Source organism: Delphinapterus leucas, chromosome 2, assembly GCF_059928025.1.
Source record: "Delphinapterus leucas isolate spDelLeu-1000000601 "Yukka" chromosome 2, BTC_Dleu_Yukka2, whole genome shotgun sequence".
Lineage (NCBI taxonomy): Eukaryota > Metazoa > Chordata > Mammalia > Artiodactyla > Monodontidae > Delphinapterus > Delphinapterus leucas.
The window spans coordinates 169,222,126-169,248,779 of NC_143130.1; the positions used below are offsets into that span (position 1 = coordinate 169,222,126).

At 46.8% G+C, this 26,654-nt stretch overlaps 1 protein-coding gene across 3 annotated transcripts in view; it reads right to left on the reverse strand.

Moving 5' to 3' along the window:
• Nucleotides 1-5,046: 5,046 nt before the first annotated feature.
• FBLN5 (fibulin 5) overlaps nt 5,047-26,654 on the reverse strand; it is a 92,513-nt gene continuing 70,905 nt past the window's right edge. For all 3 annotated transcript variants that reach the window (XM_022576260.2, XM_022576259.3, XM_089908135.1), the window contains 2 exons: nt 23,068-23,263; nt 5,047-15,303 (listed from right to left, as the gene is read on the reverse strand). In XM_022576260.2, the coding sequence (XP_022431968.1) occupies nt 15,142-15,303; nt 23,068-23,263 (358 nt within the window). In that variant the 3' untranslated portion in view covers nt 5,047-15,141. The remainder of the gene's footprint in view (nt 15,304-23,067; nt 23,264-26,654) is intronic.

The window sequence follows — 26,654 nt, forward strand, 5'->3', positions numbered from 1 at the left end:
CCATTGCGGAACACAGGCTCCGGACGCGCAGGCCCAGTGGCCAAGGCTCACGGGCCCAGCCACTCCGTGGCATGTGGGGTCCTCCCGGACCGGGGCACGAACCCGTGTCCCCTTCATCGGCAGCCGGACTCTCAACCACTGCGCCACCAGGGAAGCCCCAAAATACTATTTAAATGTAAATTAATATGATTAAGACCACAACAGCGGAGTATATAGATAAATATTTTCATTGGCACGTTGAGTTGATCTTGGGCTGAATGACAATTTCAGTGTTGTGAACAAAACTTCCTATAAACAAGATGTGAGGGCTTCCCTCGTGGTGCAGTGGTTGAGAGTCCGCCTGCCGATGCAGAGGACACGGGTTTGTGCCCCGGTCCAGGAAGATCCCACATGCCGCGGAGCGACTGAGCACATGAGCCATGGCCGCTGAGCCTGCACGTCCGGAGCCTGTGCTCCGCAACGGGAGAGGCCACAACAGTGAGAGGCCCGCGTACTGCAAAAAAAAAAAAAAAAAAAAGTGAAGTGAATGGAACTTTTGTCCACCATCCCTCCATCCTCTCTTTGGTTATGCTCCCTCTGGTCCAGATAATGTGTCAGTGTCTCTGATCTCAAGTTCTAAAAGTAGCCAATGCTCTGCAGCTGCTGGATGCTGTTGCAGAAGCATCAAAGATGGAGGCGATGGTGAAGAAAGAGGTTATTAAAATGATCTAAGGCCCTTTCACTTATAATTAGCACATAACCTTACTTCTCCATTTAAAGCATCAACACAGCTAAGGCTCCCACAAAAGTCTCAGGATGCAAATTGCCCATTTGTGACTCCTTTTTCCCTTCCTAATCACCCACGTAGAACTTCACAAAGAAGACGCAGGGACTCAAGAAGCACAGTTGCCCGGGGCCATTCAGTGTATGGACAAACAGACCTACACACTGTACTATAATATAGCAAGGTGTAGCACCAAGGTTTAAAATGATAATTCTGAATCACCATCAAGTAAAACTTTACACATAGCATAGTCTGGCTACTGAGGCAAGAAAGTGGTCAATACTTCATTTTAAAAATCCATCAACATGACTAAAATTATTTTAAAGGTTTATTGCTTCAGAAAGTATGTTCTGAATTGTCTGAAACACATTTGACAAAATGATTCATTTTCCAATTATTCAAAAGAACTTAGCTTTTGGGTATCGTTGTTTATCCAATGGTTCATTAAGTTAATTGTAAGCATTAGATGCCCATAACATAAAAATCCCTACTTAACGTTGTACAGTAGGTGAAAATGAACAACCTCCCAACAATAATAAGTATATTCCATTGGGATAAAAATGTTTTGCCTCACTAACCTTGATTTTTAATTTGTAAGGGAAATCTGTCTTTGGTCAAATTTCCTACAGTTAAAGATTGTTGAAAAAAATGAATTATTGTGGGCTTTGGATTTTTCTTTTATCCCAACAGATCACTAAATTGTTTGAAACAAATCATCTCCCACTTTCCTACCTTAATAGATGTAATATAATATGTAAGCCATACAGAAGAAAGGCATGTTTGCATTTCTCACTGTTCTCTCAGAACAGTGAGAGGGCCAGAGGGGCTGGGTGAGAGAAGAGAGGAAGAAGAGTAGAAACTGGGGACAGAGGAATATGGGGTGGGATTCGGGGTAAAGGAGATAGTGTGGGCCATTGTAAAGACATTTGCTTTTACTCTGAATAGACTGAGAAGCCACTGGAGGATTTGGAATAGAGGAATGACATGAACTGATTTAACATTTATATAGATCAGCTGCTGGGTTGAGAATAGACTGTAGAGAGCAGGAGGAAAGGTGGAAGCAGAGAAAATGCTAGCTGATGAGCTAGAATAGAGGTGAGGGAGATGGGTCGCTGGGACCAAGGTGGTAATAGGGCAGTAGTGAAGATGTGAGGATTAAATGATATAACACATGCACAGAAAACAGCATCATGATTGGCACAGTCAGTGCCCAGTAGACACTGGCTAGTATTAGTATTACATCATTCTGAACCCCAAGACTCACCAGTAAATGGTTGGTTGATTGAATGGCAGAGCCAGGTGAGTGATTACAAAGTAGAGGGTCAATAGTAGGATCAGAAAAGGAACTTTTAATTTTTTTTAACATTTCGGCATAGATCAACCAAAATGAAGTGGAATTGAATCAAACCTAAAGAGTTCATGCTCCCCCTCATTGAACTGTCTGCTTGGATTGTTTTTTAAATTACATACACACACACACACGAAAAATCGAAGAATCTGTGGTCAAAATGGTTGTTGAATTGCTGCCATTGACCAGAATCCAGCCTGACCTTGCAGCACTCCTAGACATTAAAAATCCTTTCCATGGTCTTACATTTTTTGGTTTAACAGCTATAAGACGCCATGAACTCCAATATCTGAAGCAAACGTGTTAAACATCTGGGATCTGGCACAAGTTTCGCCTGTGGGATGCTTTGTTTGCGCAAACTTTTATTGAATTGAAAAATAAGTAAGGACTGAGTTTCAAAATATTCGTGTAACCTAGTAAAACTATTTCTCTGAAGCCCGAGTCAAAATACAGAGTTCTTCAAACCAACTAATAAACCTAATTTAAAATCAGGCTAGAAATCAGTTCTTAAAACACAAAGTGGTGTCTAAAGGGAATCAAGCGGACGTATCCAGAGCTCTTGCTCCAACAAGAAGATGGCTAGTCTGAATTAAGTGGATTAGACTAAAGGCTGCAGTTCACAACCACTCGAAGGAAGTCCATGACACTTGCAGGAAGGGCACCAGTGTACAGTTTGGGGCAAGCTCTGTCACTTAAACACAGATGACCTTGGGCAATTTACTTTACCTCTAGACTTAAGTTTCCTGTATATCCTATAAAAATTGGAAAGAACAACCACCTCATGGGTCTTAGAAATTTACAAGCATAAAAAAATAGAATAATAAGGGTGACAGAACATTTAAAAGCTCCTACAGGTACATAGGAGAAGAGGAAATATTGTGAGGAGGAAATAGAATGCAAGAGATTATTATTAGAAGATGGGAGAGATCAAACAAGCTGAACAAAGCTTTTAAAGAAGAGAAGCCAAGGGTGGTCTTCCGGAGTGTTCTTCAGGGCAGGCTTGTATTCTTTTAGTATCTCCCCGAAGTGCCCAGGGCAGCATCCACTGACTGACAGACAAACACATCTCTCTCAGCTTCCACCATCTACATCCTGACATTCTAAAGGGTGGGGTGAGGGTTACGGTTAAGGCCAACAACCTATCCCATTGTGTCTGGCAGGCAGAAGGATGGAAGTAAAGCAGGAACATGTCTTCTGAAAGGGGGACAGAAATCGTTTTTAAAACCCACCTTTCCCTTTTAAGAGGGACCACTAGTCCCTGCAAAGTATTTTGTGCAGCTGAGTATCTGGAGGGGTTTTGGCCTGAATGGTGAGCTGGGAGCTGAGTTTGAGAGGAGGCATTCTGCATCCTAGAGCCAGATGAATCTGGAGTTTGTGGACTTCATGGGAAGCAGGGACAAAGCAAGTTGAATGGAAGAGGAAGAATGGGGGGTGGCAGAGGACCTACTGAAACAGCAGGGATGGAGAGCTGAAATGTAAATTACTCTCTGGCCCACCCCCCACTCTCAAATCCTCAGTAAATTTTGACTCCACACACAAATGAAAACAGTGTTTGTATTAGTTTCCTAGGACTGTTGTAACAAAGTACCACAAACTGGTGGCTTAAAACAACAGAAGTTTATTCTCTCCCAAGTCTGGAGGCTAGAATTCCCAAATCAAGGTTTCAGCAGGCCCATGCTCCATCTGAGGCTCTAGGGAAGAACCCTTCCTTGCCTCTCTCCCAGCTTCTGGTGGCTCCTGGAAATCCTTGACATTCCTTGGCTTATAGCTACATCACTACACTTCTGCCTCCATATTCACGTGGTCTTTTTCTCTCTGTATGTCTTTGATATGTCCTCTCCTCTTCTTATAAGGACGTTAGTCATTGGATTTGGGGCTCACCCTACTCCATTGTGACCTCATCTTAATTTGATAGATTATATGTGCAAAGACCCTATTTCCAAATAAGGCCAACTCTGATGTTCTGGACGGGTATGAATTTGCGGGGGACACTGTTCAATCCACTACAGTGTTGTTTCATCATTTTTTGCGTAAAAATCAGAGTTTCATGTCAGAATCAACTGGCAAGGGACTGGGGGTCGGGGGACCGTGTTGGTGGTGAAATGGCCTATGAACCAAGTAAATTCAGAGAAGTTCAGAGTTTGAAGTCAGAGGTGACCACATCCCATGAGAGTGTTCAGAAATCTGGAAAGGCTTTGGAATTCTACAGGGCATGGAATGAGGAGCTCAAAGCAATATTTTCTGGATCTCATGTACCAGGAGACCACAGCTGACTTCCGGGTTACCGATGAAAGAAAGACACCTGGAAGAGGGGGAAACAAGTGGAAGAGAAAGAGGAAGAGGAAAAAAGGTGGGGAGATGAATAAGAAAGACAGACGAGTTTCTAAAGGGAGACCAAGGAAAAAGAAAGCAGGGTTAAGGAACTAATGTAAGACCTGGTATATTAAAAGTGCTCAAGATAGGGCTTCCCTGGTGGCGCAGTGGTTGAGAGTCTGCCTGCTAATGCAGGGGACACAGGTTCGAGGCCTGGTCTGGGAAGATCCCACATGCTGCGGAGCAACTAGGCTCGTGAGCCACAACTGCTGAGCCTGCGCGTCTGGAGCCTGTGCTCCGCAACAAGAGAGGCCGCGATAGTGAGAGGCCAGCGCACCGCGATGAAGAGTGGCCCCCGCTTGCCACAACTAGAGAAAGCCCTCGCACAGAAACAAAGACCCAACACAGCAAAATTAATTAATTAATTAATAAACTCCTACCCCCAACATCTTCTTTAAAAAAAAAAAAGTGCTCAAGTTTGGAGAAGAAAGAAAAGGAGAAAGGGAGGGAGGAAGAGATGTGCATGGGAGGCCTCATACAGTGTCACCAAAATTGCCTCCACTGTCACCCAGAGCTGTCCATATCATGGTGGCTTGCTCATGACCCTGATCAATTTCAAAGATGAGAGCACCATGTGGGAACCCTTATTGCTTCTCTCTCTGTATCAGTGTTCTGTAGACTAAAGAGGTCACAGTCCATTTTCAACCCAAGGGCCCTGAAGTCTTTTTTTCCGATAATGCATATTCTGTCTCAACTCTAATTTGAGTTGCCACATACTTGTGGTCTCCTTGTGGTTTTTGCTGTCCCTCATTGTGCCACAGTTTACCTTACTGAATTCCCATGAAAGGACATGACAGTGGTCTAAATTAGTGGATGTCCTTCAGCACAGAAGGGCAAGGAGAACCCTTATGGATTAAGCAAATAGCTTTCAGATCACTTGAGATACAAACAGTTTAAATAGCTCAGGATTGGAAAGATTCTGTGGTTTAGGGGAAAGAGAACTACTAGACCAGGAATCAGGAGGCCTATATGTCAATCTACCGCCAGGTTACCTGGAGTAAGTCAATTCCCTATTCTCAGCCTCGGAATATTCATTATAAGGCAATTGGACCTCATGACATGATTTCTAGATCCTTTCGGTTGTCATGGTCTATATGGAGGCATTATCAATAAAATCCAATTAAAATGACCTCCTTAGGACATCAACAGTGTATTGGAAGAGTGAAAATGTTGCTGGAAACCACATTCCCACTTCGTACAAAGTTGAGATGAAATGGACCTGATTTCAAGTTGAAATGAAATGAAGTGAAATGAGAAGGAAACTGCTAAGAGTATGCTGAGAGAAGTGAGGCCACCTTGGTCCTTCAAGTTCCAAGAACTGTTCAAAAACTGAGTCGTTGCTCCGGTGAATGGCTTGGATACTTGGAATATTTGAGGTGAAGAAAGGCATGGGGCAACTGCTGCTTGCTAGGATAATAGGGAAGAAAATCACCAAGCATTTCCACATACATCATCTTATTTCCCAAAACAACAAGGAGGTGAGTATCATTAACCCCATTTCACAGATGAGGAAAGTAAGGCTCAGAGAACCCAGGCAACTTATTCCAGGTCACAGACTGATAAGTGGCAGAACTGGGACCCAAACCCAGGTCTATTCAACTCCAATCCCAGTGTTCCCTCTGCCTCCCCAGATTGACACTATTATACCCAGTTGTCTGAGCCAGAACAAAATTCCTGTAAAGAACCTGAGTTGTGCATACCTCACTTTTTCATCCTCTAGTGTAAAGAACACAGGCATACTTTCGAATTGAGAGTGATGGCTATCTGGCCAGAGGCCAGAGCAAAGAACTGTTTGAGCAGGGATTCTTAAGCAGGTCAAATCCAAGAACAGAGTAGAAACTTGAAAAATATTTGTTGAGGAGTCAAGTGAATACAGGGTTCAGGGTTGATATTTTTTCAGGTTACAAGGAAAATCTGAGGCTCAGAGAGGCCAAGTGTCTTGCCCTAGGTCAAGAGAGACCTAGAAAAGTTCTCTCTTTGTCCAGAGAGAGCTAGAAAAAGAACCAAAGATGTCTAGACTTCCAGACTAGAGATATTCCCACCACATCACCATAACTCCTAAGGCCAATAGAATTTTTCCTATACATTTAATTAAATGCAGTATACTTTAGGGGGAAATGAATGCTAACCTCCAGCCAAGAACATTTATTTGCCTAATGGGTTAATAAGGAAATGACTCTGCTGTTTCGGAAGCTAGCAGATGGCATGGTTAATGTAATTTTCAGTTTTGATATTGGTCCATGAGTCATTTTTGTTTATCTTAGCATTCTTTCCTCAGGTATGGTACGTACCGACCATAATTACTGGGAATAGGAGCCTCGTCACTCACTCAGGAAGCAATTGACGGACTCTCAGGGAGTGGATGACTGCTTTCATGAGTGTATTTGGTCTTTTAGATCAAAAAATGGATCCTTGGGTTTCTCATCCTCAAGCAGCCACCTCATCTGCATCCCCGGGACCACTTCTCAAAGGACCCCAGAACTCAATCTCTAGCGTCAAACTCTCCCCTCCAACGCATACTTCTGACCATGCTCAGAATACCTCCACCTGGATGTGTTACAGCCACCTCAAAGCCAGCAGATTCTACCTGTCTAAGGCTATCTAACTGTGCAATTAAGACCTATGCACTTCCCTCTATGTAAATTATACCTCCACACAAAACTAAAAATAACAGAGCAAGTTTAAAATGGAGTTCATCTTCCCCTACTTCCCAAACCCCTCCTCCTGAGGTATTTCTCGGCTTGGTTCAGGGTGTGCCTTAGCTCCGTAAGCCTCCACACCCAGTAAATCAGCAAGACCTATTGGTTCCGTCTACTACAGTTCTCCTGACCCTTTCCCCTTCTCTCCATTTTCTCTTGTCAGTTCCCATCGTCATATGCACTTGAATGACCCTGACCCCCTACTTTGTGCCAGGTGCTATGCTAGCCCTTAAGCCTATAGTGATAAGCAACGTGTAAATGGTGTCTTGAAGGAGTTTCCAGTTTAGAACTCTGTAAGGTAATCACAACCACAGGAACACAGGTAACAGGAGTGTTTCTTTCTACACAGGAGTAGAGGGCGGAGTTGGCAGTGTGGTTGCAGGTTTTCAGGGATGGGTCTGGAAAGCTCAGAGAGGAGCTGACCTCTGAGGGGAATACTGACAGGCGAAGAGGCATCTGGCAAGTGGACGAAGAGAAGCGCTGCCAATGAGAGGAGTTCTAGCAGGAGCAGCTGAAGGGAATATATAAGCCTTTCAGGTTAGGGGAGAGGGGTGTTGTTTGTTTGAGAATTTGTTATGAAGGAGGGGAAAGTGATTGGAGATGGAACTGGAGAAGAAGGCAAGAACCAGAACATGGAAGGCTTTGTCAGTCACGTTCAGGAGTTTGAACTTTACCCCATGGGCAGAGGCGGGGCTGGGGGTCCGTAAAGACTTTTAAGCAAGGAACTAGTCAGCCTTCTCTTCAGAAAGATCAACTTAGAGGTAATGATCTTTTATGTGAACAACCTGCAGTATTCTGCTTGACTCCCATTTCTCCCATCTCCATATACCACTTCCAAAGAGATCTTCCTAAAAATAAGACAATGTCCCATTCCTAATTAAAAAGCAAAGCAGGGGCTTCCCTGGTGGCGCAGTGGTTGAGAGTCCGCCTGCCGATGCAGGGGACACGGGTTCGTTCCCCGGTCCGGGAAGATCCCACATGCCGCGGAGCGGCTGGGCCCGTGAGCCGTGGCCTCTGGGCCTGCGCGTCCGGAGCCTGTGCTCCGCAACGGGAGAGGCCACAGCAGTGAGAGGCCCGCGTACCGCAAAAAAAAAAAAAAAAAAAAAAAAACAAAGAAAAGCAAAACAAAATAAAATACAAACCCTACCATAGTTCCCCCCATAGCAGACAGTAGAAATTCCCAAACTCTAAGGAAAATTATTACTGGAGATGTTGATAGTTGTTCTGGGGAAAAAAACATTTCCCTTCCAAATGAGTTTGATTCACCTATATACAAAAATTAACCAGGTTTCCTTTTCATTGTAGGACTTCTCAGAGGCTTTAATTTTCTAATATCAATTGTGAATCTTTCAAAAAGGGACTCACAATTCAGATTCCCCAATCTAGTAAACAAGCGAACTCTTCGGTCTTGGAGCACTGGTTAGCATCTCGCTGGGCTAGCGTTCTGTGAAATTCTGGTCTCTACAATAAAGTACAAACTCATTTAGATGAACAGGGCCATGAATAATGTAAAGAATTCCATTGTTCCCTGCCGTACACACACCCTTGAATCCTCTGCTCCAACCACATTGGTCTTCTCAGTGTCCTTTCCTTCCTATGCTTGAGGACTTCACGGTCATCCTTTAAGTCGCAGCTAAATCCCAATTCACTGTGAAAAAGGGGTGTACGGGTGAAGGTAGCAAAGATATAGGTGGATCTGCGTAAAGGTTACTGTCCATAAAACCACAGTATGTTCTATTAGGGAATAGTTTGGATGAATAATTCTATAATCTGTGAATTTAGGAAAAGTGCTAGCCTACATTTTACAAAGAAAGTTAAGGGTGATTTGTTACTGGCAGAGAAACCCTGGTCTTTAGAGACCGTGCACGGTCCTGAGTTTAAACGGACTCCAGTTTTCCCCAGACTCTGCTCCAGATTACACGAAGACTATAGGCACCACGTCAAGCTGCTAGATGCCACGATGGACTAGGGACAGAGAGTAATGGACAGATTTTTTAAAGTGCATTTCTGGTAATGAGTGGGGGTAGCCTGGCTCCTGACAAAGGGGTGTTGGAATGAAGGAAGTCGAGCCTGGAAAGGAGAGGCTGGAGGTCAGAAGGGACTCTGAGTGAGTCCTCAGGAAGAACAGCCTCAGGGAAGACCCAGCGTCAGATCAAGGGGTAAAGATTCTTTCCTTTTTGAGCAGGGATGACAGGAGAAAAATGAGAAAAGGGAAGTCGTGTCTTTGCTCAGGAAGGGGTGTTCTGGAGACTGGGGAGAGGTTCTGTGTGCTTGGGAAAGAAGAGCACAGGAGGTGGAGGGAGAAATCAAAATGCATCCATAGTCTTGTACTTTGCCCCTCAGACCCAGCTGTGCTTTCACTGGACAGGACCCGACCACCAACTCGCAACTTTGGGATGGAGATCAGGCAGTAGGGGTCAGGGGACAGTGCAGAAAAGGAAAGAAGAGAGAGAATAAAGGGAAGAAATGAGAGGAGGAAGAGGAGGAGAATGAAGGCGGCTCCTAACCCCAAGCCCACAAGCTTACTCAGAAGTAAAGCAAGGAAACGGAGTTCACATTCCCGAGGAGGAACAAGAGAAGCTCCATCTCTATCCTCGTCCTCTTCTTTCCCACCTCAGCCTTCAGCAGGTTGTTGAGGAATCAACAAAGGAATGGAGTGGGGCTAAGTGAAATCTGGTGAAAATTAAGAACCAGAGTAGCCTTGAGGCAATCTCCCAAGATGGAAGCTTGCAGCTGGAGGGAATGAGTGTGAAGAGCAGAGTATTTATTAGCTGAGTATTATCAGAGTACTGGCTCAGTATTAGCTGGAGGAAGCAACATCCTTTCCTTCCAGAGCCTGCCCCTTCTCTACAGCTGCTCCAAATGAGGCAACCAGCTCCTTTTCCACTTGCTTTATTGTCACAAAATTCTTGCAGTACACCTGGGAGCTCTTCACCACCTACTTGAGAAAAGTCCTGGCTTTTATGATGGAAAGTGGAGTTTTAAAAGTTGTACTGAGGGCCATACATTGAAAGTTCCAACAACAAAAGCAGGAAGCAAGAGGGCCTAGCTCTCCCCCAGTGTGCATAGATTCCGAGCTGAAAGGATCCTCTTGACTAACCCCGGTTTTACTGAAAAAAGTCAATTATGATTTCAATAGTGCCTTTGCACTTAAAAATGCTGCCTTTGCAGCAATGTTATTGGCCCACATATCTGCTTTTCCGAAAGACTGGGAAAATGCTGCGTGGAAATGCCAAGCTTGGGGTGGACATCTCTGTGGGGGTCTTTTTTAAAGTGGAACTGGAAGAAAATGAAACAAAATAAGACAACACAAAATTGTAAGACTACAGAATCACTAAAGAGCTAAGTTATTTGCGAATCCCACAGCTTGGTCGCAATAACTTTTTTTTTTTTTGGTAAAATTTTTAAGAGCAGAGGATGGAGGACATTAACAAATATAAGAGCAATCCATGCTCCTCTTTATGGACAAATTATAAGTGGATGGTACATTAAAGCTCAGAAGAACTCAAGGCATGTGTTTGAAGTCTAGTAGCTACCTTGTGATAGAAGCCAGTTCTGCAACATCAAATGCATTCTCAGTAGAAAGTAGGAGAGCAAGAATTGGAAGAGAGCCTACGCAGAAACCAAAACAATCCTCCCCAAACAAAAACTACTTTCAAGTGGCATCCAGCTATCCAATGACTCTCTGGTAGCCCTAAATCAGCATTAAATTAAAAACATCAAATCTTGATAAATAGGTATCATAAGGACCTTGGTGTTTGCATTCATGCACAGTTTACTCCTACATTCATCTTACATTATTGCTCAAGAATACTCCAAATTCCTGAAAAAAGTGTTGCTAGTCACTGCCTGTCAACATGTCATTACCTCTTTGAGAGAACACCAACAATGACAATATAATCGATCTGTGTTGACACCTATTTTCTTACCCTAATGGTCTGTTTCACTGATGGATGCTGGTGAAGATTCAGTACTAGGAAGCATTAGCAAGTCAAAGATTCTAATTGGATGCTGTCACTTCCCCCGCCTCCCCACCCCCGGCAAAAAAAAAACTACCAAAGTGATAAATCTTGCCTCAGTGCACTCCTTTTTGTCCTGAAACTTCTTGATTATTTTTTTAAAAAACATCTCTTAGTTACTTATGTTAGGGATTCTAATGAAGCTTTCAGCCATCTGCTAAGTAAAGGCACTAAGAAAATTGAGAACAAAAATATCAACAAGAAAGAACAATCTGTGTATCTCTATGATAGTCGATGAGCATTGGCCAATTTCAAAATAATGAAGAGCTTTACTAAAAGTTTGCTTTTCTTTTTCCATAGAGATTAAAACATTGCATTTCAAGGTACATACAAACAGTATCCAAAAGAAAGAAAATTTTTAGCTAACATGGATCTTGTGTTTCCTTTCAGTGTATTTAGTAAGCCTAAGCAGAGACATCTTATTCTAAATTTCAAACATGTTTCTGAGGACGTTCATAAGAATTTTTGTTGTATGAAATAGACATGTCAATAATTATGAAAATCTAACCAAAATCATTTTGTTCACACTGCTAAAATGCACCCACCACACTGTATTCCAGTTCTGTCTCAGAAGCTGCATAAACCCTTAGAATAATATCTTATCAGGGGCTTGTATCTATCTTGTTCATCTCTCTGAATCCAGAAACTGGCCCAACCAAAGTGGGGTGGGTAGGTGCTTAACCAAAGTGTGTTCTCCTCTTACAAAGAAAACCTTCTACAAACAGGATTTCATGCGCTGAGAGGAGAGAAAAGAATAGTTGCTCCTTTATCGCGTCATCTCTCTCTGGGTGACCCTCTTGGCTCACCCAGATGAAGAGTTTGTACATATTACAGTAAACACTCAGTCCACAAGAATACATTGAAACCACCGAAAATGAGGTAATCAGACCTGCTGAAATGTTTTCACCATCTGGGAAAATAACACCCCAAGGGCCAAGACAGTTACCTAAGAAAATTTCGAAGTACGTTTTCCAGGCCTGAGAGGCTACAGGTAGGTGGATTCTGTGCCAGCTAGAAAGTGTTATGATTGGCAAATGGCTGTGAAACTCTCAAATTGCAGTTTAATGGAAATGCTGGCTGTCATCCCCAAAGTACATTTCAAGAAATCACAAAGCTTTAGAATTAAAGGCAGCTGAATGGAAGGTTTCATCCACATTGAACCCAGAAGCTTAGGTGGTAACACAAGAACTTTTGCAGGTGTCCCAGCTCTTAATCTGGCACCTCTTCCACCACAGAGTCCTTCATTCTTCCAGCCCTGATGGAACAGAACGGAGCGGGGTTCATGTGACAAGCTCTCAGCCCAGCTCGGAGATGGGGCAACGCTGATGAGGGGGGACAGGTGTGGAACGGCCTGATACCTCAGGGTCCAAGGGGACAGCCAGCCCCAGCAGACTCCCGCGGAGGGGGCACAATGCTGAGATTTGAAGAGCAGGCTTCTCCCCAGTCTTGTGAAAATAATAACACCCAACTGCTCCCAAGGGGTGGCCGAAGGCAACAGCTTTTCGGGTTCTGGGAGCCTCTGTAACTGTTTCCCAAATGTCTGGGGTTTGGCCCTACAGTACATACACGCTTAGCCCCAGGGCATTTTTCCCTTAAGTTTTCAGTTTGGGGTATTTTAAGGTAAATTGATCCCACATGCTTCTGATTCATTTACACTGAACTCACACTATGTTTGGAAAGAACAAGCTGCAGGCCAAGAAGTCTTTGAGGCTGCTTTTATGAGTCTTTCTGTGCCCTTTTTCTTAGAAGTAGGAAGCCACGTCTTGACATGAACAAATAAAATGCAAGTCCTAGAGACTCAGGTCTTGGTTCCAAACGTGGCACCTCTGAAACCCATGGGCCCTCAAATCACCAAGACAAGGCTGCCCCTCCTTCTTTTTCAGAAGTTAAAGGAAACCTTACCCTCGAGCTGTGTTGAGCCTGAGTCAGTCATTCGGAGTGGCTCACATCAGCCTTCAGCATTCTAACTCCACACCCACCCAGGGGGAGCCCAGGGCTCAGGGCCACCAGTGCTCTCTGCTCTGTGGAGCTGGGTCCGCACACTGGCAAGTCTGTAGGAAATTGCCCTTTCTCTTCTGAGCTATGAAACTGGGGCGGTGTGTTGTTGATTTGTTGCTGGTGCTACTGTTAATATCACTTGAACCTGACGGAGAGGGCACAGTGGGGAATGGTTTGGAAGAGCTCTGTTTTAGGAAGGAAGAATGAACATATCCCCTCTGGAGGCTGACCGGAACCAGGAAATGTTTGACTTTACTCCTTCCCCTTTTAGTATAAAAGAAGCCTGAGGTCTAACTCAGACAAAATGGTTCTTTGCGACATGAGGCCCCCGTCTTCTCGGTCTGCTGGCTTTCCAAATAAAGCTGCTATTCCTTGCCTCAACAATTAGTTGCTCAATTTATTGGCCTGTCGTGCAGCAAGCAGTACGAGCTTGGACTCGGTAACAGGGTTGACTCCTGGGATGGGACACAAAGGTAGCTGTCCCCACCTGTTCTCCCATCTGTGATTTGCACTGTTGACTCTCTTTGTCCCTGCCTGGGGTGCCAAGATTGAAGGGAATTCAGGTCCCTGACCAGGAAAAGAAAAATGAACCCTACAAGTAAGAAAAGATGTTGAGGGCAAGGTCACCAGGGCTTGGGCCACATTTGTCTCCCTCTCTTTATGCAATGAGCTCTCAACTCCACCTATTTATTAAAGGTTTTAAGATTCCCCATGCCTGGGCCCTACCTAAGACTGACTAAATCAGAATCTCTGGGGGTGAGGCCCAGGAAGTCAGGTTTTCTTCTAGAAAGCTCCACTGGTTATCTACAACGCAGTCAGGGATGAGGGCCACTGATTTAAAGTAACTTGATACATTCCTATTCTGGAAAAGTACCTGGAAATAATCTACATCAAGGGGGATTGTTTGTTGTCTTCCAATTGAACGGAATAAGATTCAGGCTTGATGCTCTCCCCTCCCTCCTCCACCACCATTTCTCTCCCCACCCTCACTCCTTATCATGTTGTTAACGATGATCTCACTCTCCAGAGAGCTTTGCAAGCCAGTACACAATAAACTAAAGAGAACGAGAACCAGCCCCAAATGCTCAATCATCTACGATGTCACAATGAACCAAACACAAGATCTCTTCAAATATTTAATCAGTTTGGAGACCTCTGCCTTCCAACCCAGTTGTGTAAAAATTCTAAAGAAAGCATGATGAAGGGGTCCTCAAAGAAAACGTTGGGCTAAAATGGAGAGGAGACTGGGTTTGGGAAGACAGAACATAACACGTGCCTTAAGGCCTTTTGAAGGAATTCTACCGTGGATTAAAAAAAAAAAAAATACTCAAATGAACAAGAAAGGATTAAACAGTTATACAGATTTAAGGACAACTAAAACTTCTTTTATGGCTGAAAATACCAGACATGGCTTTGAAATAGACTCTTTAAAAACCCTTAGATCCTGCTGTGGTTTCTTGCCATAGCCTTCTCTGTACATGCAAGAAGCAAGCTAGCTACACCCAGCATCCCCAGGAGCATTTTGGGCCTTGGCAAAGAAGCAATCAGCGAGAGATAGAAAGAAGGCCTGGAGGAGGTGAGAGGAAGCGGTTCACAGTTTTTGAACGTGGACTCAGACCCCAGCCAACCTAATCTATTTTCTTTGAAAAATATGGAAATAAACTGAAGGCCTTGAAAAATCACCGTCGATCTCAGGTTAGGGTGCCAATGATAATGCTTTTTGATAACTGTGTCATAGCAACTGGGGAAGCATGTCCTTCAAAGTGATGGGACGGGGTTTATAATAATACAGGCGTGGTCGGGACTCGGGGCTGACTCCCCAGGAGACATTCGGCAGGAAGGGCGTCACGTCTTTCTCGCTCTCATTCTCCCTCTGGTTCCTTCGCTTCTCCTGTCCCTTGGTGCTGTTGAGAGGCAGTGTCAGAGGCTCCAGCCCAGGGCTCAGAACGGGTACTGAGACACGTATATCCGCAGTCGGATCACGGAGCTGCCTCTGAAGTTGATGACGGTGTTGACAGTGATCATTTCCAAGTCCAGCTGTATGTCCCGGGGCCCTTTGATGGGGCGTGTCATCACCAGGGTGGCACTGATGGGGCCTGTTTGCTGTGGACGGAACCGGGGATACCAGTTAGAGAAAGTCCGACTGGCTTAAGGAACCAGGGTGAGCTTGACCCCAGAAGCTGTTGAACAATGGCAGAGAGGGTGAGGAAAGCTGTCCGTCAGGAGACGTGGCCTCTGGGACAGTCACCAAAGCGGAAGGCCAGGTGGTCTGGCCACAGCCGGCCTCTGTGGCCCCAATTGGGGCGCTCCTCTTTGCCCACTGCTGGCAGACAGCCATCCCTCGATGCCAGGCTCTTCCCCCGACTTCATTCACGCTCCACCTGGCTTCTCCCTGCTGTCCCTTCAGGTCCCACCTGAAATATCACCTCCTCGGAGGAGCTTCTGTGCTTTCCCCAATCTAATTCGGGTCCCTATGACCCCCTGCCAGTGCACCCTCTCCTTCGCCTAGGAAGGAAGGTGTTCGTTACCATGTGTCATCGTCCACCCTATTTACTTGGTCCACACTAGACTGTGAACTCTGTAAGAGCAAGGACCGGGGGCAGGTTTTCCACCCCTGAACCCTCCAGCACCCAGCACGGTGTCTAGCATGTGGTTCAGTGTTCAGTGACTGTATCTCGAATGAAAGAATGAATAATTGTCCGAACTAACTACGTGACTCAGGGCTGTCACTTCACTTCTCTGTGCCTCCTCTCTAAAACGAGGGTTTGTACCAGATCAGTAGTTCCCAAGTAAACAGCTCCAAAGCACCTGGGACACTTTTTAAACTAACAATTCCAGGGGCCAATTCTAGGATTTTCTGCTTCAGTGGATTTTTCGATGATGCCTGGAGAAGTGTGACTTGTTTACCAGCCTCCAGGTGGTTCTGAGCGTAGCCCCTGCTGGGGGTCCCGGCTGGACACTCTGCACTCACCTACAGCTTCACCACTCTGTGACCCCATCGCTGTGGTCCTGATAACTTCATGTGAGCTTTTTTCCTGCTCTGAATCTTTTTCTGAAGCTTTCAAGGAGGTAAGGAGAGAGGACTGACATAATTGAGCTTCCGCCATGTGTGAGGCGCTCTTCCGGCCACTTTTATGTATATGTGCTTATTTAATCCCCATAAAAGCTCTGAGAGTCCTGGCTACTCAAAGTGTGGTCCCTGGACCAGCATCAGCGGCACCATCAGGGTGCTTATGAGAAATGCAGGATCTCAGGCCCCCCTAAGACCCCACTGAGCCAGAATCTGGAGCTTAACACAATCTGCAGGGGATTCATGGGCCCATTAACAATTGAAAGGTGCTCATCTAAAAGCACAGGACCCAGGCTGGGGAACCTAACTGCCATACTAAAGGTATGTCTCATTATTTCTGTTTTTCACTGTTCCTTGTGAACTGAGGCTCCATGAGTTAAGTCATTGCTTAGGGTCACTCGACCAGTCAGGGGCAGAGACAAGGGATACCATTCCGGCGCTTTTGTCTGACTCCAAGCCCCTTTTTTACTGCACAACAATTATCAGAAAAGGCTGATGCGTGTTTTACTTCTTCCTAGCACAGCCCTGAAGGACAGATGCTTGGGGCGGGGGTCAGTGTAACGGCCAGAGAGTGGGTCCCTGGAAAGGAAATAGCATAAGGGAACAGGACATGCTGGATAATCCCTTCCTACAAGCTGCAGGGTCCAATGCTGTGCCCAGAAACCGAAAGCAACAAGCTCTGCAAAATCAAGAAACTTGGCTTGTTTAAAGCCACACCAGGCATTTTATCTGTCTCCTTGAAGGGAGGGCTCCCCATGAAGTTCTGGACAGCCCCAAGAGCTGCCACAGGTAGGACAAGGGCGGGGCAGGCAGACAGGTGTCACCCAGGTAGTGGGACCTCCCCTGGGCTATCAGCAGCTTTACAGCCACGCCATTTCCTCTTGGCATCAGCTCCCTCCATTCTCGTCAGCAACCGCGCAGTTGACACCCTCTCACGCAGAGTACCGCTAGCAATTCTTGTCAACTCTTGCACAACCTCGGAGCCCTGGGCCAGGACTTCAGAGGGTACAGCCAAACAGGGAAATGCCCAGGACATTTACATATACAAATACCTCACCAGCTTTCACTGTCTGCATGAACAAAGGCCAGGAGCTGAGGACCCTGAGCTGAGGGTGGGCCTCTGGAGGGAGAGCTGCAGAGGCTGGGACGGGGAATGGAACAGCTGGAAACTTCCCAGTTGTCCCTTTGGGCTGTCCTTGTAAATGTCTCCAGAGTGTGAGAGCATCGTTGCCTCTCCTATTTGGAAGTAATCTTAGAGCTCAGACAGTCTGATCCCCACCAGGGTCAGATCTACAGCAGCCTGAGAAAGGCCTGCCCACAAGCACACAGAGGACTCAAGTGCCTGCCAAGACAGCTAAGGACCGACATCTCCACTCCTCACTGGGCTTTTAGGGCAGAGCCAGGGCATTAACGAAATAGGCCTCCCAAGAGGCTCTCGTCGTTGGTGGACTTGGTGGTCACTGGTACAAAATGATGACGGTGACAGTGATGGTGGTTGATACTAGGCATTTGGTTATGACCTTGCATACATCCCTTATTTAATCCTCATAACCCTACAAAGTAAGTAGGTTAAGTACACTAGCACATGGTACTAGAGCATCTGACTCCAGAAATCAAGCTTCTAGCCACTAAGCTGTACGATAAGGTCTCAAGTGTCTCTCAATTTCCTGACGTCCCGCGGCACTTACTCTAGTTGAGAATCACTCCTTTGCGTTGTAAATGTTTGCCTGGTTGTTTTCCCCTCCCTACCACAGTGTGGGTTCCTGGGGGCAGAGGTCACATCCTGTTTGTCCCTAAACTCTCAATGCCTGACTCAGAGCTGCACCTGCAGCGGTGCTGAATTAACCTCCATGACAGAAGAAGGAGCGAGTGACTGAATGCCTGTGAAGCTGCCCGCATGGGAGTAGCTTGCAAACAGCCCACCCGCTGTCTGGCTGTCTGTCTTCCGTGGCCCTGCTCCTACACACGCTCGGGTCTGTTCTGAGTCAGCTCGCGGGATGGCACTGTCTGACATGGGGCAAGCAGCCAGGCCACAGCAAGTCAGCTTCCCTTGGCCCGGCCACGTGATCCCCGTGCACTTGGCCACAGCCTGTACCCTGTGACCGTGCTCCTTCTTCTGGCCCTACTTGTGTCCCTAAGTCACCTGGCCAAAGCCAATCACCAGTCCTCTGTCCAGGGCTCAGTGTGAGACAGATTGCCAACGGGGCTCATGAAAGGGACATGCGCCTGCATATGCTCCTGTGTGTGTGCACGTGTGCATACCTGTACCTATGCATACAAGCGAGTGTGTGCTTGTGAGTGTGTGTGCATGTGTGTGCGTGCATGAGTGAGTGTGCATTTGGTGGGTGTGGCTGTGCATACCTGTGTGTGTGTGTGTGTGTGTGCACGCGTGTGCATGCATGTGTGGGTTTGTATGCATGTGGCTTGCCTGCTGTGTGAAATGAAGCTCTTCCCAGGTGCTCGTAATACAGTCAGTGACTCTCAGGGTGGCAGAGCCTGAAAAGCCATCAAGCCCCACCCCTCACAGGATGCTCCAGTCCCTTGAGCATCTCTGACCTCTCCAGGGCCCAGCAGCCCACAAACTCTTAACAACAGTAGCAGCAGAAGCAGAAACGATGCTATCGATACAATCATAACTAATGCTTATTGGACACTTTCTATTGTGATCAGATGTTAAGGTAGACTTTTCTGGTTATCTCAATCTCGGCTGAGACCCCAAAGCTAGGAAAGTAGGTGAAAATACCCTGCATCCTAAAGAGAAATGTGAGAGTATGTACAGATACTGGTGGTAGACTGCCTGGGTTCGAATCCTGCTCTGGGGCTTCCTAGCTGTGAGATCTCCACAAGTCACTTCGCCTCCCTGTGCCTCAGTGCCCTCATCTGTAAAGTCGGGAAAGTCAAGCAGGCCCCAGAGCACAGGAATGTGGTGAAGATGAAAGGAGTGATACATGAAGCCCCGTACAGGGTCTGCTGCCAGCGCTGTCTGTGTAGTTCCTGTTGCTGTTGTTATACAATAGAAGTGTATTAAACACACTTACCAGCCCCAAAATCAAGCAAGAGGGGCTTTCACTGCGGGTCCCTTGACATTAAAGGATGCAGAGAGCAGCATCAGACTTCCCTGGAGAAGTCTAGGGAAGAGAGCCCCAGAGCTGCCTTGCACCACGGGGAGGAGACGGGGCTGCAGGGGAGCTGGCTGTTGGTGTCCTGAAGGCCCCGTGTAAGGTCTGCCCGCCAGCGTGAGGCAACACACACACACACACACACACACACACACACAGACTTTCTGAGAGAGGTTTGCGGTGACAAGCGGCCAACTAGAGGCCCTCGCCCACATCTGGGAATGGTCAGTGCAAAGTCCTCAGGGAAATCTCCAAAGAACCCACAAAGCATCCCATGAAAGCAAGAGCATTTGGGCTGTGCCCCAGAGAGAGGAAGAAGGCCTGCCTACAATGGCAGCAATCGAGTAAGGCCCCATCCCCCCTAACCACTCCCCTTCCACCATCTGCATCCCCAAAACCCTGGAGGAGGAGCCAGGGCAGCACTGTCGGTGTGGGGAGGGGAAGAGGAAGGCAGTACAGAGGCCAAGCTGGCGGGTGGGGGGGGGGGGAGGGGGAGGGGGGAGGGGGGAGGGGTGCAGGGTGGAACTTCACACTGAAGGAGAGACTGCGCAGTTGAAGTTTCCACGTAAAGCAGCTGGTTTGATAAAAACAGCCGTTCTGTGCTCCAGGCACTGTGCTAAGTAGATGATCTCATCCAATCCTAAAGCAGATCCTGTCATTAACCCCTCTTTACAGATGAGGAAACTGAGGCTCAGAGAAGTTAGCTAACCTGCCCAAGGTCATACGGTTGGTAAGTTATAGAATGCAAACGAGGCAGGTCCGCCTGTCTCCAGAGCCGACATTGGAATGACTCCGTGGGGCCTCCTGAGGAGGGCACTGCAGCTTTGCACAGCTTGGAAAGGGAAAGCCCTGCTTCCTCCAACAGATTTCTGTCTGTCTTCCTGGCCCCATGCCCTGTGGCTTCACAGGGCCCCTGCACCGAGCCTGTTTTCTCTTCCCAGGGGCAGCCTTCGAGATCTTTCCAGCCAAGATCCACCTCCCCATCCCTAAGTTCCTTCAGCCATTCCCAGGGCAGGTCTATGTTCCCTCACCCCCTTCGTGTCCTGACAACCTCATCTGAATAAATACTAAAGAATTAGGGCCCTTCTCAATGTTCTCAGAGAGAGAGCAAACCACATACAGCTCAAAGTTTTGTGAGTTTCAAGGGTCCCCTGGTCGCTGTGACAATCCAGGCACTAGAGGAAGCTGCTAGGAAGGGGCCCTCCCACGTGTTCACTCCACCTGTAGAAGAAGACAATCTTCTTCCCACCCTTCCCCCACCACACACCACTGCGGTGTGAGGCTCTTACAAGTCAGCCTCACAGGGAACATTGGGGTCTAGGGAATTTTAGGAGATGGTGACCTGGGAGTGAAATCTTGCCAAGACAAGGCCACTTCCTGCAGATCTTCTATTCTGCTGGGGGGTGGAGGGGGGGGGTGGAAGGGTAACCGGAAGCAGGTAATGTGGGTGATGGTATTTTAAATCCCCAAGAGGGGCATCTCTGTGCCCTGTGATTGGGACCCACTGTGTCTGTACAAATGACAGAGGCCAGATTAGAGAATCCTGGTGGGCTAGGCTTATGCTCTGGGGCGGGGGGCGGGGGGGGGCGGGTGCGTCGGGGGGGTGGAAAGCCCCCAGAGGCTCAGGCAGGTGGGCTGTGCTGGGTGGCTATGGCTTACGGGTTTGGAGAAAGGACTGACAGAGGCGCAGCTCATCTTTTTCATCTTGAGAAGTTCCTCTATCCTCAACTCATTCCATCTTCTTCCAAAGCCCTTGACCTCACTACACTGATCTACAGAGGCTGGGTCCGCAGGTATGTTATCACACATGACCCAGCCCTGTTAGGGTCTTGCCAAAAACGTATTAGTGAGGAAACAGGCACAATACCAGCTCCTGGGGCCTTTTCTAATCTGTTTTAATCCTGCTTCTGAGACCTCTCTGTTTTCCGACAGTCCCAGCACCAGAGGCAAGGACTGGAAGATTCTGCCCCGGGGCTGGGGAGAGGACAGGGAAAGATCTCAGATATGTGGTTCCCTCACAGGCCAGTGGGCTGTGTCCCATGAAAGTGTGTAAACTTCTGAGTCTAGCGCCCCACAGGGACCCTGGAAGACCACATACTGTATTCGTTAGTAATGCAGATTCCTAGGCTGAATCATGGCCCCCCCAAAGTATGAGGTCTTAATCCCTGGAACCTGTAAATGTTATAAGGAAAAGGGATCTTTGCAGACATGATGAAGTTAAGGATCTGGTCACGGGGAGATTATCCTGGATTACCCGGATAGGCCCTCAACCCAGTCACTGTCAATTCTAAGAGACAGAGGGAGATTTGATACACACGGAAGAGGAGGAGGCTCTGTCACAATGTGACAAGGGATGCGGAGATTGGAGTGATGTGGTCACGAGCCAAGAAATGCTGGCAGTCACCAGAAACTGGAAGAGATAAGGAATGGATTCTCCCCTGGAGCCTCCAGAGGGAGCATGGCCCTGCTGACATCTTGATTTCAGGGCAGTGAAAATGACTTCAGACTTTTGGCTTCCAGAATAAATTTCTGTTGTCTTAAGCCACCAAGTTAATGGCAATCTGTTACAGCAGCCACTGGAAACTGATACACTAGGCCTTAGCCACCATCTTCTGAAATAGATTCTCTAGAGAGGACGCTCTGGAATTTCTTTTTTCAACAAGTACCCAAATTCACACTGAAATGTGAAAAACATCGCTCTAAGCCAGGGGGCTGTAAAGACAAGTGATCACCCCAGAGGTTGCAGGAGATGAAGCTCAATAATCGAAATGGTACAGTATTGGGTGTATGTAATTTACAAAGAAGCAAATATATTTTAGGGTGTGTGCTCTAAATTTTTTTCCCAATATGGATAAGCTGGTGCTGTCCCATCGAACTTTCTATGATGACAGAATTATTCTATATCTGAGTTAATACAGCAGCCACATGTGGCTACCGAGCCCTTGAAATGTGGATAGTGCAACAGAAGAACCTAATTTTTAACTTTACTTCATTTTCATTAGTTTAAATTTAAAGAGCCACGCGGCCACTGTGTTGGACAACGCAGGTTACAGCCCACTTCTGTGAGGAATGCCTTTAAGTTCACTGCCATGTATGTGCCACGAGGGCAGGGATTCAGGACTGTTTTGTTCACTAGAAGTCCTTCTAGTTTCTAGAAGGCCATAGTAGGTACTTGATGAGTACTTGTCAAATGAGTGGATGGAAAAAATGGATATGTGAATTCCTCTCCCACAGGATTGCAGGAGGAATCTGAAGAAGAATATACATATGTAGATAGATACAGATACAGATATAGCTATATAAATATAACTGAATCACTTTGCTGTACACCTGAAACTAACACGACATTGTAAATTAACTATACTACAATTTTTTTTTTAATGGTTAAAAAAAAGAAAAAAGAAGAATTGCAGGAGGAAAGAGACCTACAATTGCATCTTGGCCTGATTTCTCACGGCAGTTGAGGGTTCTGAGGCTCACAGAGGAGAAGCAACTTTCGCAAGACCACACAGAAAGTGAGAGGAGCCAGGACATTGGAGTCTGACTCACATCCACTTCCCTCTCCTGCCTTTACACCTGCCCCTCCTGGCTGCACTCTGGCCTATTTCTAGAAGCATGTTCCAGGCTAGACAACAGAACACCTTGTTGAAGATGGTGATACTCAGCACCCCCTCTTACCCGCATATAGAATTCTCTGCCCTCATTCCCAGACTTGATCTGGAAAATGTAATAAGCCCCAGGGTAGCGGGTCGTTGCTTGCATTTGGAAGATGTCAGCAGGAACAGAGCGTCCAGACACCACGTCCATATCCCGGTACAAGATGGTGAAGGGCTGGTCTCTGCACCCAGGATTCTCAGCGGGACACATACAGCGGCTGTCGGAAAGGGAAATCATGTGAGAACTCAGGAAATCCTTTCCAGATGCTGGATGTGCCTACTTCCTCGCTTAAAACACTGAAAAGGAGGCCACCCCATTTTCACCATCCAAATGCTGTAACTGTAGAGGCTCTCTACTCCCGGCTCCGGTCTAAAAGCTCTCCAGCATGTAGGTGAGCTCCCTGTTTCCTAGAGAATGGCCTGTTCTGGCCACTCAGCTATTCTTGCTACTAGAGCATAAACCTGAGATGTCTGGTTTTCAGAACACTGGGGACATCCTCTGACGCACTTCACATTTGTCACATATTTAGTCAGAAAAATGTACTGCACAGCCTTTCACTTCCCCAGCCATCCATACTCATTGAGAAATTTTAAAAGTGAGAAAGTACATTAGACTGACACGTCTTGAGTGGTCACTCTACATTTTCTATTGCACTTACCCCAGTCTGTGTGGAATATAATTCAATATTTTCTTTCTCTAAACAAGCACTCAGAACTCACTGTGTATAAGATACAACATTAGGACATGACTTTAAGATGTTAGGACATTATTGCAACAATAAATAAGATCCTGATCTTAAATTCACTCTCTAACAGGTGAAATAAATCACAGACACAAATACTTCTAATACAAAGCATCTAATTTGAAACACTAGTAATAGCATTATCATAGTATGAAGTTGAGTCATTACCAAGGTATGCCTGTTATAGACACCCCTTGATTTATCCCTAAGCACCTCCATCTCTCACCTCATCCCTGAGACTCTCCCTAGGGGGTCAGAGTGCAGAACAAGATGAGAACATCTGTTGATCTATGCCTTGGTGGCCAAAACCGGGAGTAAGCCTTGCTGTGCTTCTGTCACTTTCCCTAACTTCCAATCTATCTTCGAAACCTATCAGTTCTACTTCTAAAATGTAGTCCAAATCCAACCACTCCATCTCCACAATCAGTGCACTGTCTCACTCACTGTCTCACCTGGACCTCTGTGACAGCCTCCTGTGATGGAGTAGAGCGTACTCCCACTCCAATCTATAACGCCACAGGCAGAGTGCCCCTTGTGGAACGTAAGTCAAATAACGTCTCTATCCTGCTTCAAGGTTCTACAGTGGCACCCATCGCAACTTGGACAAAAACGAAACACCCATTTTAGCCTCTAAAACCCCGTGGGGTCTGGTCTCTGTCAGTTTCTCTAACCTCCTCTTGGGTCACTGTCCATGTCGTTCATGAGGCTGCCGTTTCTTCCGGTCCCTGAAGACATCAAGGTCACTCTTGTCTCATAGTCTTTGCGCACACCGTCCCCTTTGCTCATCCACCCTCTGTTAACATCGACTCCCCTTTCCATTCCAGCCCAAGGGTCATTTCCTCAGAGGGGCTTTAGGATTATCCAGGCTAGACCAGGTCCAGCCTACTCTTTCATTTTGTAAATTTCTGTTCTTCCTATTCACAGCCCCTGTTACCATCTATGATCATGGATTCATTATATGACCATTTGTTTACTGTCTTCTCCTCCACTAGCATAAGAGCAAACACCACAGCACCTGGGAGCAGATGTGGCACAGAACAGGCGCTCAACTAACCTTTCATAAGTGAATGTATAAAAAGAATTTTTAAAGTTTTGTTTTTTAAGGCTCCATCAAAATATCCAAGCCAAAATGTCCCGGGTGCCAAAATGGTCGCATTAAAATGTCACGTGTCACACAGAAAAGAGCTGTTTCCTAGAAGAAGCTTGAAGGAGGGAGAGATGGCTCCTAGCTGAAGAGGATCACAGACAGCTGGGAGGGGTGACACTGGAGCTCAGATCTGAAAGATGGGGCAAATCTGTCCGTGTGGCAATGGCAGGAATGCCTTGCATATGACAGAAAATGTGGGCATGGAAGCCAGAAGGCTGGACACTCTGCGGCATGGGTGAAGGTGAGAGCTGGTCGTGTTCAGGTTGGCGGGAGTGCAGGACACCTGAACGAGGAAATGAACTGGATGGGGGTGGCTGGAGTGAAACTGGAATGGGGCCTGGAGACAGGGAGTCTCCCAGCGTTCTCAGTGGCTAGTTGGGGACCTCGCCAGTAACACCAGCTCAGTGCTGCAAACTGCAGGTCAGGTCCCCACCACAGACAACAGTGGCCTGGAGAAACCCAGGGAGAACCAGGAATGGGAGCTGAGGGCAGCCTGAAGCTCTGCTCTGCTGCAAAGTGCCCTGGAACCAGAAATCAAAGAACCCTATTCTAAAGGCTACTTAGAAGCACAGCTCTTAGCAACAAGTGAAGACGTCTCTAAGGGACCAGCCTGTCCCTGCTTTGTCCTCTTCTGTCCAGCTTTTGATCAGAGCAGGAAGCACACTGGTAAGCTGTGGATTTCTCTTAGAAACTGCATCCCTAGAGGGCATGAATGATAGGCATGTCCATTCATCCCTTTATCTCCAGTGGGAGGGCTGGGCGATGCTCAGGGCATTTGACTGGAAGAGAGGAGGGCAGAAGACATCTCTGCATGTGCGCATGTGAGTGTGTGTGTGTGTGTGCACACTCACACACGTGGGCTGAGGAGGAACTCAGATGGTTAAATAGGAGCTAAAGAGAAGGAAAAGGCATTCCTAATACACCAGGGGCAGAAAAACACTGTCCTAGGGCATTCACCTTGTAGAGGTTGTCTTCAATTTAGTTCTCTAATATTGCCATCTGGTGACTTTGTAAAATCACTATTGTGGGACTTCCCTGGTGGTGCAGTGGTTAAGAATCCGCCTGCCAATGCAGGTTTGATCCCTGGTCCAGGAAGATCCCACAGGCCGCGGAGCAACTAAGCCCCTGTGCCACAACTACTGAGCCTGCGTTCTAGAGCCTGCAAGCCACAACTACTGAGCCCACGTGCCACAGCTACTGAGCTTGTGTGCTGCAACTACTGAAGCCCACATGCCTAGAGCCCGTGCTCTGCAACAAGAGAAGCCACCGCAATGAGAAGTCCGCACACTGCCACTGGAGAAAGCCCGCGCGCAGCAACAAAAACCCAACTCAACCAAAAATAAATAAATTAATTTAAAAAATCACTATTGTGACATCAAAAACTTGATTAGAGCAAGCTAGGTACCCTCGGTTATTGAGAACTCTCTAGTGACCTCTCTAACCCCTCACTACTCCCAGCAAGGTCCAGGGAGACTGGAAGCATCCATTTCACCTGGGGGCTTGTCTGCAAGGCTGAGTCTCGCATCACCCCAGGCCCACAGAATCAGAATCTGCCTGCTAACAAGATCCTGGGTGGTTCTTACGCACGTGACCTTTGAGAAGTCCAGCTCCAAAAGACTCTGTGTATCCAGAACAAAGTCACTAAAGAGAAAAGGAGGTTCATGAACCCTGCCCCTCCTTTTGGTTAGCTTTCTAGAAAATCTTCATATAGCTCTGGCA